The sequence below is a fragment of the Artibeus jamaicensis genome, unplaced genomic scaffold (genome assembly GCF_021234435.1).
Source record: "Artibeus jamaicensis isolate MK-2021 breed Jamaican fruit bat unplaced genomic scaffold, CSHL_Jam_final scaffold_474, whole genome shotgun sequence".
NCBI classification, from domain to species: Eukaryota; Metazoa; Chordata; class Mammalia; order Chiroptera; family Phyllostomidae; genus Artibeus; species Artibeus jamaicensis.
The window spans coordinates 21,278,813-21,294,874 of record NW_026522046.1 but is presented as its reverse complement, the minus strand read 5'-3'; the positions used below and the strand labels follow the sequence as shown (position 1 = coordinate 21,294,874).

At 41.5% G+C, this 16,062-nt stretch overlaps 1 protein-coding gene across 2 annotated transcripts; it reads right to left on the bottom strand.

Moving 5' to 3' along the window:
- Positions 1-4,134: 4,134 nt before the first annotated feature.
- On the bottom strand, positions 4,135-13,008 carry SLITRK3 (SLIT and NTRK like family member 3). Of its 2 annotated transcripts, none has more exons than XM_053657866.1 (2): positions 12,960-13,008; positions 4,135-7,341 (listed from the first exon to the last, which is right to left on the bottom strand). In XM_053657866.1, exon 2 carries the CDS (start codon positions 7,321-7,323, stop codon positions 4,381-4,383), a length of 2,943 nt encoding a protein of 980 aa, XP_053513841.1. In that variant the 5' UTR covers positions 7,324-7,341; positions 12,960-13,008; the 3' UTR covers positions 4,135-4,380. The 2 variants fall into 2 exon arrangements, with proteins under 2 accessions (XP_053513841.1, XP_036987227.2); XM_037131332.2 differs by lacking the exon at positions 12,960-13,008 and adding an exon at positions 11,930-12,018.
- Between the last annotated feature and the right edge of the window lie 3,054 nt (positions 13,009-16,062).

Sequence of the window (16,062 nt, the reverse complement as noted above, 5' to 3'; positions counted from 1 at the left end):
AGCTTCACTTGGACAGGAGTTAGACAGAAGCAAGGAAAATAAACACATAAAACGGAAATTGTTACACATGAGAGAAAATGCCTAATTTACATGTAAGCATAATCCAGCATATATAAACTATATACATGTATATACAGTGTATATACATATAATAGTACTATATGTATATGTATATATAAACACTCACACATGATTGTTATTGCTCCTATTACATTTAAAAGGCCTATAGTATATTAAACAAAATACTTATATGGTGAAATTAACGATACTATCTATGCTTCATTTACCTGAAGTTTCCCAGCTGAGGATTTTGAGCTAAATATGAGTTATAAGTGTCCAAGTTCAAAGTAAACTAGTTCAAATCACTTAAAATGGAGTGTTCTTTCATTATCATTTTTCTCTCATATTGTCTTGACTCGTTATAGTTGTATATCTCACTCATAGAGAAATAACTCATTAATGTGCCCTTTGTCATTGCCATTTTCCAAAAATACAAAAATTTATTGACTTAAACAATGTAATTGCCAAAGAACTAGGGTGGTGTGAACAATGAATTTATACTAAATGAATCAAAATAATGTGTCGTAGTAGTTAAAGTCCTTATCTTATGCATATCAATGGACTTTATCAACAACCATATCAATGTTCATAATGCTAAACACAAATATTCTTTTCTAGATATCAAGAGTTTAAAACTAACATTCTTAGGTAAGAAAAAAACTTTTGAAGCTCAATCATTAAACTTTTCTTGTGATCTCTCTTTCTGAACTTTTATTTAAAATATGGTTGTCATCCTTATACACTGTATATTATTTTTAGTGTTTTGCAATTAGGTAAAATAATATAATGTTTAAATAAAAACATAAAAGCATTCACAAATAACACTGTATATGATAATATGTTAAAACTATTATGGAATCAGACTAATATACCACATTTATCCATGTTCCACTCATTAGCTAATAGTTAAAGGGGCATTGCAGTACATTTTATTACTTTAAAATATTATTACTATAATTTATGATAAAATCTCAATGAATAATCACAAATATCCACCGGATCTGGGTCCACTTCAAATTGACCATCCCTATGAAGTGAAATAGCAATGTGTCCCTTCTTCTAAAAAAAGAAGCAATTTAATGCAGCAGAAACATGAGAACAAATTCTAATCATAATGCCTATACCAGTTCCCATGGCATTTTAAGAAAATATATCTGGAATTACAAACTAAAGTTAACTTATGTAATTTTAATGCACAGCAAAAATAAGTGGTCTAGACAAGGGGTAGAAAACTCCATGGATGCAAAAAAATTCTCTTCTTTAATACAAAAGTTAATTCTCATATAAATTTATTTTCACTAAATAAATTTATTTCTCATCCAAGGGTAAAATTATTACCTATATTTAAGAAGTCTTACTTTCTGTTTTTAATAAATAAAATATAATTATCAAGTTGTATCATAATTTGATATGGTTTATGAATACTCATTTTTAACGTATAAGCACCAGGATCATTAGGGATTGCACTTTCACCTGATTTGTTACCATGTTATGAATGTGTGTACATTTGCTAGGAAAATTATGAATACTGTCAGAAATATCTAGCTTTGTACTTGAAGTTTTTATTAAGCACTTCTCTCTACTCTTCACCAAAGTATTTAATTAAGAAGAATGGGAACATGATAAATCACTAGCTTAGAGGGACTCTATAAATCAGATTTTAAAGCACTTAAAGTTTACTACTGACTTTCTGTGTTTAGAAAAAAGACTTGAAGTGAAAGGAGAAATGGTGAGAATAAGAATAGGAAAAATGAGATAACTGTGGAAAAGGTGACTTTGGGGGAAGTGAAAAAAAAAAGGAGAAAAGTGAAAAAAGAACAATGACACCTGTTTAATCGTGGGCCTGATTCTCTTGCATTAGATAGCTACATTTCAATGTTGTATATAAAGAAATAGTGAGTCTTGCCTGTGGGCTTTTTTTCATCTGAAGTAATTTCAAAGTATACCTCAAATAATGAAGGACAAGTTTTCCATACAGTGTGCCAAATGCAAAGTGGCCCTGAAAAGTTACATTTTTATATTGATATAGTTGTGTTTTGCTTTTATGCATACCCATGTTGATACCCACATATAATTAAACAAGAGATCTATTAAATATATTCTGGACATTCACAGGGATGTCTTTTTTTCAAGTACAGTGCCTTAGTTTTTATATCAGTTATACAGCTTTAGAAGCTGTTAGTCTCCTTTGTTTATGAAAAAAGTGATGTAAGGCATCAGTGACTCGTGAATTACATTCAACACACAATGATAATTCCTACTAAGGGCAGCTTGAGGAAATACCAGCAGACAACACTCGCCCACCGCACAATTTCTCAGCCAGCAACACAGGATCTGTGAATCCCTAGAGCTCTGCTGCCCTCTAATGGCCCAGTGAGGTAAGTGCCTCCCAAAGCTCTGTATCAGCCCAGTTTCTTTCCTAAACAAGTACTGGCACCTTAAACATCCGATTTCTTTGGTTTCACTCGCATGTAAATGGATCATAACTTAGATTACTGTCAGATTAATTTTGAACATAATTTTAATGTTATAAAGAGAGAAAAACTCAACTTCCTCTGACTTAGCTCAAGCATGAATGGGGCCAGTTGCCATATGTGGTTGGAATAAACAGTAGCTCAGAATGCGACAACTTTCACAGATAAAGGGATTCTGACGGTCCAATTGACCCCATGGCCTTAGATTTTGATTGGTTAATGCTTGTGTGTGTGTGTGATTTTAGTGCACATGTTTTTAATACAAGAATAGCAATTTTTCTCTTTCTTTTAACATTTAGTATCTTAAGATGCCTGGATCTCGAATATCTCCTCTTAATGTTAGACTTTTTAGCAATCTAGTTACCTCATATTTTCCCAATTACATCCTGCCTAGAAAAAATGGTGCATTATTGGGGTACTAACTTTGAAATAATAATACAATAAAAAAGTGAACTACATATATCAGATTTTTTAAAGTCCCAATTATATCTTGGTATGGGATAGGGGCAGTTATAACATATATCAACATCACAGTGCATCAGACTTGTTAATAAACTAGCTTTCTCTGTAACGAGTAAAAGAAAGGTTTTTCTTTTTTTTTGTTGTTTAATGTGAGCATGAAAGGCATGGCATAGCTGGAGTTAAGGGTTCGAGCTTTGTATCCTCTATATATAATGTATTATGTTTTTCAAAAACTTTTTATTAGGAAAGCTATACCAGACGCATAATCACTATACAATGATTAAACATTACCTTTACAATTTATAATAACTGAAATTACAGAATAAATATATGCACATTTCTTTTGAATCTTTGTGTGTGAGAGAAAACATTAAAAGTGCTTCCTACAAAGCTGTTAGTGATATATACCCAGTTGCTCTTTTATATATATATATATATATAAGAAAGTGCAGATGTTCTCCAAAAAATCTTGGCATCAGGATGAAGTGTCACAAACAGGATGCTCCTCCCTAGGTGTGTGCCTCTGCCTGTTAAACCACCAGGCCTCCACTTCCGCAGGATCCAGCCTAGAACATGACCTTTTCCTAGGTGGTCGGAGAGATGTTGTGAGCTGTACACTAGGGGTGAAGGGAAAGGTGGAGCTGTAGAGAGGAGACAAATGGATCAAAGCCAAACTAATTAGATTGGTCTGAATGGGAGTAGTGTCTGTGTGTGTGTGTGTGTGTGTCTGCACCAGAAGCAAGAGGCTGCCAGTTCAGGGACCTGTGTGCAGGGATTCGTGATTTGCTTGTGGGTGTGTGTGGGAGAGAAAAAAGAGTGGGTGAGAACATTCGAGCAAAGACCCGCCCCCTCCCTCCCCATCTTGCAGTTTCCAGGCATGCAGCAAACTGCATTGTTAATACATGTACAGGGTCTGTGCCATGATGGGAAGAGGAAAGAGAGACACAAAATTTAACTTGTTTTCTCTGCTCCCTGCCAAACGAAACGAAACTAAAAAAAAAGTAATTACTAAAAATAAAAAGATACATTGAATTTTACTTAATTAGGATCAGTACAACGATCCGCAGTATACCTTATACATGGCACAGTCAATGTCTCAAATTTCAGTATAAAAAAAATAATGATAACATTTGCTGGCAAAAGTCTGCGAAGGCACTTCATTGATTAATGATCTGAGTATGGCCCTTCCTCCAAATCACATCTGAGAGGGGAGCACATACATCTGTATTTTCTAGTTATCATGCGGTTTCAGTTCTGTTCAGGGCAGGGAAATTTGTGAGAATGGATTTATTGGGGAACGTGTAAAGGGATCAAGGGATATATTTCTTTCATTTTTTTTCTTTTCTTTTGAAAAAAAAAGCACTAATTTATCTTTACTTTTCAGTCAGAACCTATATGCTGTCTTCTCCAGGACTTCGAGGTAATCCGGCTTGGTTTGAAGTTTGGCCCTTAACTCGAGGTAATCACTTTTTTGGGTTTGGTGGTTTGTGAAGCCCTTTCCAGCGGAGAAGAGAAGGGTTTCTTTAAGCCTGGCATCCTGCTGTAAGTCTGGGTATTGCATGCCAGGAGGGTGGACGTGCAGTTCCTTTAATTTGGGCACTGTGCCATAGAGACAGTCCACAAACCCCACTGAGCAGGGGGCTGGCTGCGGCCTCTCTCGGTCTAGTAATATGCTGCCACCCCCACAGCCTCCCCCAGGGGGAAACAGCACCACCCCACCATTCTTCTCATGGTGGCGAAACGCAGCCATGTCCCCCCCAGTTCCTGCAACTACCCCTGCAACCCCACCAACTGCTGGGTGGTGAGGGTGAGGGTGGTGATGATTCACTGTCACTATGGTGTTGAGTTGGGAGCTGGATACTGCCAGGGACCACTCCTTTTCTTTTTCCAGCAAGGTCCGGTAGTTGTTGTGGTTCTCCTTGGGTGTTTCAGCAAACTGCTCACTTCCCAGGAGGACCTCCCCCATTCCTGGCGGTTGTGTCCCAGCACCTCCGCGCTCTGCACTCCCTGCCTCCTGGACTGATGGGACAGCCACTTCCTCCTCCTCGCGAGGCTTGTAAATGGGGTTGTTGCACATCTGGGTAACTGGGTGCGGGATGTACTCATATACATGACCCACAGGAGGGGCCTTTTCTGGGGAGGAAAGATTGGGTCGACCACCGCCTCCACTTCCACCTCCACCTCCCCCACCATCCTCAAAAAGCCGGTGGCATTGCATCTGGATTCCAGTAAGGTCCACACCTTCCTGCCGCTTGCTTCTAAAGGGCAGCTTCTTCCGGCGCCTTCGGAGCACATAGGCAAAAAGGCCTGCAGTAACAAAGACTGCTGAGAAAAACAAAACCAGCAGGCTGAGAATCAGCACAGAAAGCGGCACAGGACCCCCGGAAGGAGAGAACTCATAAGGTGATGCGCTGGTCGGCCCCCCAGGAAGGTGAGGGTGTCCAGGCTGGGCTGGTGATGCTCCCGCTGGCGCAGTGTGCAGCATCTCTGGGCAGAGAACTTCCAGTTCAATGGTACGCACATCCCGGTGAGTGAGGTTCTCGGGGCTCCTGCAAAGTACATCGCCTACTACACTGACTGAGCTGATGGTTTCAATCCACTGTTTGAAGGGGACCAGGTCACAGGTACAGTCCCAAGGATTCTCATTGAGGTCTATCTGGACAATAGCATTCAGGTGTTCTAGAACACCAGCCACAGGAAGGTAAAGGAAGTAGTTTTTCCTCAAGTTGAGCCGAGCCAGGGATGTGCCTGCAAAGGCGTCAGTTGGTAGAGTCCTCAGCAAGTTGTTGTTGAGGAATAGCAGCTTCAAGTTGGGCATGAGGCTGAAGGCTGCAGGCTGGATTTCCCGGATGACATTGAACTCGAAGTATAAATAGTGCAAACTCTGTAGGCCTCGGAACATGCCTGGTGTCAGTTTCTCAATATCGTTGCCATTGAGAAAGAGGCTCTTTAGGTTGGGTAGGTTGATAAAAGCCCCATCCTGGACATAGGAAATACGATTGTTCCCGAGATGCAAAAGATCCAATGAAGAGAAATTCCAAAAATCAGAACGGTATATTTTCTGAATCAGATTGCTACTCAGGTACAGTTTCTTGGCATTCAGTGGCCTTGGAAGAAGTTCAGAAATATTATTAAATCCTCGCTCTTTGCAGTTGACAGTCAATCCAAGGTCATTGATGTGCAAATTACAGGTACACCCAGTAGGGCATATAATGGGAATGGGTGGTCTGGTCTGGTAAGGAGCAATGGGAGGCTGGTTTGGACCAGGATATAAAGCTTGGGATGTGGATGGTGGCCTTGGTGTTCGGGGCTGTTTGGTGGGCTTGGGTTGTTTATTTGAAGACTTGTATTCGACAGAAGAAGCAGTAAAATGAACAGAAGACAACATGGAGGAAGGCTTAGTTGGCCACGCCTTCTCCTTGTTGGATGACAAGTGGGGAATCCCCAAACTAGCCTCCACCTCAGAGTCAGACAACAGAGGGCAGAGTTCTGTCTTCCTGATTTCTCTCAAGTCCTTCCCATGAAAGTGGAAAGGGGTCTCACAGGTGATGTCTCCCACCAGGGCGGTGTAAGGAATGCGTTCCAGCCAACTCTTTAGCTGCACAATCTCACATGTACAGTTCCAGGGATTTTCTTCCAGCTGGAGCTCCATCAGGTTTCTGCCAATGTGGTCCAGCATCCCTCGATAAAAGAGAACCTTTAACCTGTTTCCACGTAGGTCCAAATGCGTTAAGGAGACAGCCTTAAATAAATTGGTTGGAAGCATGGGGATGAGATTGTCATTCAAAATCAAAACCCTCAGTTTACTTAGGTTCCGAAATGCTCCACTCTCGATGCGTTTAATGACATTGTAATCTGCTTGCAGATATTCAAGACTTTCCAAGCCAAGAAAGGTGTCATTTCTGAAGACATCCAGTTTGTTCTCATGTAGATACAGCCTCTTTAAAATCTTAAGTCCATTGAAAGCTCCTGTTTGGATGTCCTGCAATGCATTGTTCCCAAGGTTAATGGACACAGCGTTGTTCAAATGAAGAAAACTGTTGGTGTACAATTTCCTCATTGAATTCCTCTGCAGATACAGTTTAAAAGGTCTTGACCAGAACTCAGTAATCTGACTAATATTTGTAAATCCTTTACTGTCACAATGTATATGAAAGAGGCTTTCTTTAACTTCACAGTAGCATGGATCAAAACAGGGCTCATCTATTTCCTCTGAGTCCTCGATCAGGGGGATCGGGGTAGTCCACCCGAGAGCAATTGTGCTTAGAAGAATAATCCACAGCATCCTTCCTCTGTGAAACGTCTCCGCTATAGAAGGTTTCATCATCCGTGGTTGGTTACAAAACTGCAACAGAAATAAAGATGCAGATTTTTAGCTGTTAGTCTTATGCACTAGTCTGATTGACTCCTCCATGTGGGGCCTTTTAGGAGTGAAATAATAACTCTGACTGTTGTTGAACTGACATTCAAAATGACCTATCATGATGTCTAATTCATTGTATATTTTGAAGTTAGGAAACTAAAATATTGTACCATGTGATGACATTATCCTGCCATACTTCATAAAGAACGTATCATACAAAAAAGAAGCCATTATATACAGTGATGCCTTTTAAGTATAGACATATTCAGTAACAATGGCAATATTCTGGCCATTACACTCATTTGCCTGTTAAAGCTCACATGGATATGAGGTGGCCATTATAGATCCGATTTGAACTCTGATGGGGGAAAAAAGTTCCTTAAATGATTGGTTTCTACTCGTGAAAAGTTGAAATTAAAATATGCTGTTAGATTAAAGAGTATTATAACATATGAACCCAATGCTCAATATGAGATGCTGAGATATATAAAATGATTGGTATCTCAGGAAAACTTAAGGTTTCTCTTAAGAAATGATTACATCATGCTTAATTATATAGTATATGCTTAGTAACACACTATACCTCCACCCCCTTTGCCCAAACACAGATTAATAACATCTCCTTCAATTAAAAGATTTTTACATATGTATCATTTGGCCCTTTAAACCTTTGAGAAGTGACAATCCTTTCTAAAGAAGAAGCCTTGTCAGCGCTAAAGGTAGTGACAGTTAAAGGATGCTGGACTTGGGAGTATCTGCCCGAACAGCTTGGTTAGGAATGTGTGTCCATGCCCTCCAGATCAACTGAAGAACCCTGGATAAATCTGGAACTGGAACAGCAGGTGGCTGGTTAGAGGACAGTTGGGTAGTTAAAGGCAAGAAGGGGAACCCTTCATAGTCATCTGCCGATAAATGATCTATTGCATGAAATACACTGCAAGGAAAGACACCATTCTTTTTTAATCAGAAGAAACAAATACAGTACACTGTTCTAATAATACAGAGCCTTCCTCATGGCTCTTGTTCCTTGCCTAATATCAGTATATGAAAATGCATACATAAATAAATTATAATAATGCAGCTTTATTAGATTGCCCTTTCTGAGTCACTGAAATGTCTATAGAAATTGAATGGTTGTTTTTAATCAATAAAAATAAACTGGAACTTTTAGCATATATTTTCTCTCCACACTTAGAGACATGCACTAAGGAAATATTTGGTCAACCCTGAAACTTAAAACATAACGATAAAATTCATAGGGAGAATGAAAAGAATAAATCTTTACATTAAATGTGCATATAATGTACACAGCTGTAAGGAAAGGAGAACCAGTGAGAAAGCAGAGAGAAATCTGCCTGAGGCATGCAATATTCAATTTCTAGAAACAATTAAAGAAAAAGAGAGAGAAGGCAGATGAGACTACAGTGCAGTATCAGTTAGTGTCCTTATAAAATATTAAAATCTACATAAGTTCTTTCTTCACCATTTTTATTTTAATGTTCTTCCTATTTTTGAGATCCTGAGATTTCGGCAAGCAAGGCTCCAGATGTCTTTAACTTACCTATTTTGCAGGAGAATTTTTTTTTAAGCATTGGACATTGTTGAGGGATGAGAAACGCTTGAGTTTAAGGGTTCTCTTTCCCTCTCTCTCACTGAAGCCAAGGGGGATAAATGGAGGGGGGCAGAGGGAAAAAAGGCAAGGAGCTTGAGACGTGCTGGGAATGAAATGGGCTTCTCAATGGGCTTCTTTTGGATGCAGAAGAGCCGCTTGCCACTCTCAATAGAGGAGGGAGGAGAAGGGGCTGCTGCAGACTTCCAGCGCTCGCTGCCGCTGCGAGGCTGCTTTCTTTGGGTACCGGCAGCACATCATTGGGCACTGGGAGGAAGGGCGGGGAGGAAAGCAGCGAGGAAGGCCCGCTCAATCACAGAGCAGAATCTCGGACTTCCTTTGCGCTGGCTTTTTATATTTTTTCAATGTGTGTTGAAAACCCTGGAACTGGCTTTCCAGGTCTCGAAAATGAGCTCCGGGAAGGGGAACGCATTTGCCACGGGTTCCGGGGGGAGCACTAGGAAGCCCAGACTAAAGTGTGTGTGTGTGTGTGTGTGTGTGTGTGTGTGTGTGTGTGTGTGTGTGTGTGTTTAAGAGGGGTAAAAAGTGTGGAGGTCAAGATAAACTGTCAAAGTAAGTGAAAGAAGGAAAAAGAAACTAACCCATGGGGAAAGATTCCTTTAGTGGGGAAGGTGGAGATGCTAGGGGGTAGGGGAGTAGGCATTTTTTTCCTTTTCCTTTTTCTTTTCTTAACTCCCAAGGAAACTATGGCCTGACTGGTTTGCCCTTCTATTTCCCCAAAGCTCCTTTCTCTGGTGTAGATGGGTTCAAAAGTATGACTGTCTCTCAGAATTATTCTTTTCACAGCACAGACACTTCTCTTCAAAGAGGGGGGATATAGGTAAATTCAGGTCCCCAAACAGAAGAGCTGAGTCCTGCTAACTCTGCATTGGTGTCAGGAGTAAGAGCTCAGGCAGGCAAGAGACTTGAACAGAGAGTTTCTCCTGCATTTTGCTTCGATCTCTTTGCACCAGAAATCGTTTTACTGTGCTGCAGGGCAAAACCTTGTGTTTCCCCTGGATTCAAAAGCCATGTGTTTCCTTCTACCTTTTTAAAATCAGAGAGAAGTCAATGCTCTGGAAGGAGATGCAGAACACTTGAGTAACAATGACACATTTCATTTTCTTCCACTGGGAAAGACTTCGTGGGATGGGGATGGATATATATATATATATATATATATATATATATACACACATACACACACATATATCCACCTCTATCCATATGATATGTATGATATGTATATTCTCCAGCTATTTCAGGGAAGTGGATGAAAGGGAGTCATAAGGTCATGGGGTGGGGATGACTGAGGGAACCTGTTTCAGTATAGAGGGGCCACCAGATTATAGTTCACAAGAGCCCTTTGAGAATTCTTAAAGGCTCAACTGACAGTTCCACAGTCCCACCTGCCAGGGTTGGGGAGTGCATCTTTGTGGAGAAACTGGACAGGAGCAAGTGTGCAGCAAACAAGTCCACTTAGCGTGAACTGTGTGTCATCAATGCACACCCCCCCTCCATACACAGACACACACACACCAGCCTGTCACCATCTAACAGGGAAGGGAGGGAGGAACTGTCTCATTACTGAAAACCTAGACTGAACCTCAATTGCCTGAGGGCTCAAAGTTAGCCAGCGGAGGTGGCTTTCCCTTCAAGTACTCTTCACAAAGCCAAATTTTAAGGAGAAACACAGTTAGCATGTCCATCTCTCACCATCCTAAAAAATTTTGAATCACTTAAGTCAACAAAAGGTCCTCCTAAATATCGGTTGTCTGCATGATGTTTTGCATTTAAAATGACAGCGCAAGTGTAGCTCCAGAATAGCTAAGATTGGAAGCAGCTATCAGAGATTTAGCAGGTGGGCAGGATTCTTTAACGTCCTGCATCCTTAATATTCCAGACACACCCTATTTCTCAGATAGGTTTCAGACCAACATCGACAGCCTGCGCTGAGAACCAGAGCAATCCCATCTCCATCAGCAGCTGCCGACCTCCCCCTCCCACGCGCGCGCACACACACACACACACACGCGCACACACCACCTTCTGTACCCATTGTGCAGAGGCGGTGGCTGTTTCGCGGATTTCATCGCAAACCATAATGCGATGGATTCCATGGGTAACCGGGAGACTTCCCCGAGCTTCCTAGGGACAATAAAGGGCCCTCTTTGCAATCATTCTCTGTTTTCCCTTGAACTACAACCCTCTAAATTCTTGATTTGGGCCATGTCCTAAAGGCGATTTCACCCGTGTCCTTTCCTTTATCTCAGCATAGAGCTCCAAAAGTTGGGATGGAGGGCCCTGAATCTCCGGGTTTGTCCGCTTCCAGCTGGGAGCGCCCGGCATCATTTGTCCGCGGGGAGGACAAGAAGCCCTTTCTCCCCCATGTGGCCCGTTTCCTACCTCCCCCTCCCTTTCCCCCGGTCTCCGAACCCACTAATTCCCACATGTACAGGATAAATATTCCAATATTGAAGCAAAACTATCTACCCCAGGACAATAATTAAAATGCTGCATCATTCATTTTCTGAAGAGCTCGGAGCCTTTTACAGATCATTTTTCTAATCTGCTGTAGCCAGGCGAAACACACAATAGGTCTGTTTAGAAATGGAAAATGATTAAAAGCGCAAGTCGTTTTTCTTCTACCTTTTACAACACCAGCGAGCGTTCCACTGAGGGAGGGGCCCTTTGCTCCTCCACCTGACCTATTTGATGGAGTTACTTACGATTTCCTCCCCCCAAAAAGGGGTCCGAGGTTACGTTAGTCATCACTACCTCTCCTACCACCGTCCTTACAGCTAGCTAAATGATGCAGTTCAAAAATGCAACAACCCCCTAGCACCTGTGAGCGTACAAAAGCCACCGCAACCCAAGTCTATGTGCTCTACAATGCACATCCCACGTTCAAGAGATACTGGTTTCAATGAGGCAAAGTAGGAAAGGGTGGCGGGGTGGTACCTATCAGTGCAGGGCGCTCACGATCTCCCAGGTTTGCTCCGAGGGACTTCCCAGCCGGAGCTGCAAACTCTCCCGAAGCTGAATTGTATCCATCATGCCGTAGCCTTGCAGTTTGTCCTCTTCTGGCCGCCAACTTTTACAAAGGCCACCAAATCACGCTTGTAATCCTTCTAAGTGTTTCCACCTTTGAGACTTTCAGGGAAATGGTCGCTGCATACCAATGGGAGAGCCGGGCGCTCACCTAGCGCGGCGATGTCAGTGACAGAGCTCACGACCACAGCTTTAATATGCCCTGGGTGGCAGGCAGGCAAAGCTTAGTGAGTGTCCCGGACTGCTTTTTTAAAAATGTAGTGTTATTTTTGTCATTTAAAATCTCGGTGCCCTCGATTCGGTGGGGAGCTTCGCGGTCCTGTTGAGCCCTGGCTCGGCGTCTGGGTCTCTCCCTCTTTTCGCTTCCTGAAAGGTTGTCACTCACAGCGCGATCCCTGCCGAGGCCTCCTCCGATCCGAGATGGGACTGGCCCTCGCCTCCTCCGGGTGTCTTTGCTCTTGATCCTTTGGGTACGTGGGAGTGGGGTTGGGTGGTGCAAAGATGAGAGAAGGAGACGGTGGGGAGGGGCGCGAAGGATGCAGGAAGGGGGCGACTGGATCCCGGATCCCAGCCTCGGCCAGACGGCAGAGGGAGTGGGGGGTGGGGAAGAACGGGGGAGAGAGGATACGAATGCAACGCTTTGGCTGTACGCACCAAATTCGATTTGCACTGGGGGGGAATCTCGGGCAGAGCAGGAAGGTGCAGCGATACTGTTGGCAGAGAGTTGGCCCCCAGACAGCTCACCATTCAAACACCCTCACTTCTCAAGCGGGAAGGGGTGGGGGGTGGGGTGCGGGGTTGGAGGGCGGGGAAGGGGACCGCGGAACGTTTCAGGCCGAAGAGACGCTCGCGCCGGCAGCATCTTTTAAGACTGACCTGCTTTAAAAGTGACACTTTAATGGCCGAGGAAATAACTAAAATCGGATTACACGTTACTTACCAATGTCTGCACCCAAACTGGGAGAGCCAGGTCGGGTATTGGGAGGCAATATGCGAAACGCCAGGCTGCAACCCGAATGCAAATCCATCGGCCGCCCCCAAATCGCGCACGGAGGGAGAGGCGCTCGGGAGCCCCCAAATCAGCTCATTGTCGGAGCCTCCGCCAGCTCGTCCCCCCCGCACCCCCGGCCCCTCCTCCGCGCCAACTGTGTAAATCAGTCGCCGCAGTCCTCTCGCCGCGCATCGCAGGCAAATCCCTGCTTAGGAAGCAAGTGATTCTCTCTCTCTCTCTCTCTCTCTCTCTCTCTCTCTCTCTCTCTCATCGGTCACAATCTGGCAGCTCTACAAAGAAAAACCCTGTAAAATTGAGTGACAGGAAGTCAGCATTCTGTATCTGTGGATTGATTTTTAACTTTATTTGCAAATGAGAGGTGGCTGTTTGGAAAATTACAGTCCAGGCCCGAGGAGGCGCGGACGGGGTGATCAGATTAAGAGCATCTAAACTGTATTGGTGGGCGGTATCGAGAACCGCCCCTAGAAGCTGTTCCCAAGTGATTTTCAGTGACCCCCCCACCCTCGTGATACATAGGTGAGAATTTGAAAGTACACATATTTCCTTATCTGTTTTCACTGGCTAAGAGAGAAAAATGAAACTGTGGGGTGAGGGGAGGTGTGTGGGCCATTTGCTGGAGAGATGCTGGGTACCACTTCGTAGCAAATTAAATAAGGACACTTGAACAATTATTGCACCTGTGTGAGAGTATTATTGCAACATATATGCCCACTGGAGGCGACCATTACCCCCGCTGCAGTCATACTAATGCAGTCATTTAGTGCTCCATTCAATCTGCAGTGTAAACCAACGCAGTTCTTTTTAATAGATCTCTTTCATCAGCGACTGTGTTGGAGGAAGGGTTGTCTCCCACGAACTCCCAAAACTGGATAGGAGGAGGCCATCCAGGAGGAAGTCATCTGCCCTTCTCTTGCCATTCCTTCCTGAAGTAAATGCAATAAATGGTTCAAGACAAGAAAAGTTGTGCAGCTATTACAATTGTAGATGTAAAATGAACTCGACCATTATTTTCAAAAGCTTTCAAAAGAACTCCAACTCAGCCCTTCCAAAGAGGCAGTATTCCCTTCCAATTCATATGGGAAAAACCTTTGAGAAACCGGCCTGAAAATACAATTTTAGCATTTATTTCATATATTTTCTATATACTATATTATACTATTGTTAGTCTATATTATATACATAAAATATCACAGGCCTAGAGGCTACATTACATTCATTTAAAGAAAGTATGAATTGGCATGAATTCCAAACCTCTCTTCAATAGTTTGTGAATAATTGCTCCCATGTGAATTTTACATCTGTGAAGATATGGATATAAAAAGGACATTTGTCTTGGGTTTTTGACTCACCAGGTCTCCAAGTTGAGATTCAGAGGTAGATAACCAAGAAAGGTTGCAAAAAAGGTTCATTCCTATAACAAATCGGTCTGGTTTGGGAGAAACCAAGCTACCTCAGTACGCTGATGTGTCATAGAGATGTTTTTGGCATTTGCAGGTAGTAGTTTTATTGGAGAACAATTACTCCCTAGTACACCATATTCTGTGTGGGCAAGTGTGAAATCACACACATGCCCCTGAACCTCACAGCTAAAGGATATTAGATTAACCCTGAAAGAAATCATGCAACACACCTAAAATAGCAGAGTCTCTGTAACTTTTGGAAACTACTTTTATTTCATTTGATTTGCAAGGTTATTTGTTGAAGAGAGAACTCTGAATGTGTCAATATATCCACTCTGAGCAGTGTTGGTATGGCCTGATGGTAGTGGGGAAGCTTTGGAAGATTAAATAGGATTTGTTGTTAGTGTTGAATATTTCTGACACAAACCTTTCAAAGCTAGATACAAATGTTGTGGGGTGATTGTGATGGACTTCTGAGTGATTCTATGTGGTGACTTTTTACTGCATTTTGCAAAGGTATTTATGTGTCCACAGTTTTATTTTAAGCAAATATAATTCATACTGTGAAAAAGAAGAACTCCCATAAAAATGTTTTTTATTGATGATGCATAATGGATAAAAGGAAAATAGAAATAATATAATGTATTTTTCCATTCAACAAAAGAAAATATGTTTATATTGCTAGTGGACATATATGTTTTTAGTCACAAAGCCACTATAATATCTCACAACTTTCTTTTAATGACTGTCATTTTCCAGACAGGGACAATGGTATTAAAGAGACTCAAGTAGGTGCATTTTTCCGGTCTACCATATATTTTACCCACTCTGATTTAAATAAAATAAATAAATGCATCTTTTGAAAGATTTAATATGAACTTAAGTAATACTAGAGAATTTGTTCAGTAGTGGAGCATTCACCCAAGAAAGTTCCAAACCCTGTAGCAATTTATGATTATATGTGGCATACTCAAGTTTTCATTATATTCTATTCATCTGTTTTTAACTATTGAACAAACATTCATGAAGCTTCATTTTCATTATTTTGTTCATTCCAAATACTGTTTAGGCCAACAAATTATATATTTGGTAATTATCAAAAAGCTACATGTATCACCATTTAATTAACTTTGATACCGCCATTGAAACAATTAAAATATAGTTAGTTACATATACCATTTTATAAATGAGATTTAGTTTGCAAACAAATAAGCAATTAAAATATGATAAAAGATAAATTAAATGTTTTCGTTCAGTTTTGTTTGGAGCCTCTAAGTAGTTATTGAAAGATTAAAAGGATTGAACGATTTAGACTGATGGTTACATATACATAAATATTTGTATAGCTCGTCTTACGCCTTCATGGAAGAAACATGTTTGAAGCATTTTATGTCATACTGCGAAAGTTCCAAAGCAGTTGATAAACTTTGTTTTACACAAGTATCTTATAAAATTTAGTGAGTCAACCTAGATTTGTGGGTGAGAGTGACATTTTTATTATAACTAACAAGCTATAAATATGGCAAAGTTATAAGATGCTCAATTAGGCATTGATCTTTTCTTTCCTCTTTCACTAAAACATTTAGAAGTGCATTATAGGCATTTGCCTGATGAAACCTCAGTTTATCTTT

Excerpts from the sequence above, each read along its gene's own strand:
- SLITRK3 (XM_053657866.1), bottom strand. The coding sequence starts at position 7,323 with ATGATGAAACCTTCTATAGCGGAGACGTTTCACAGAGGAAGGATGCTG.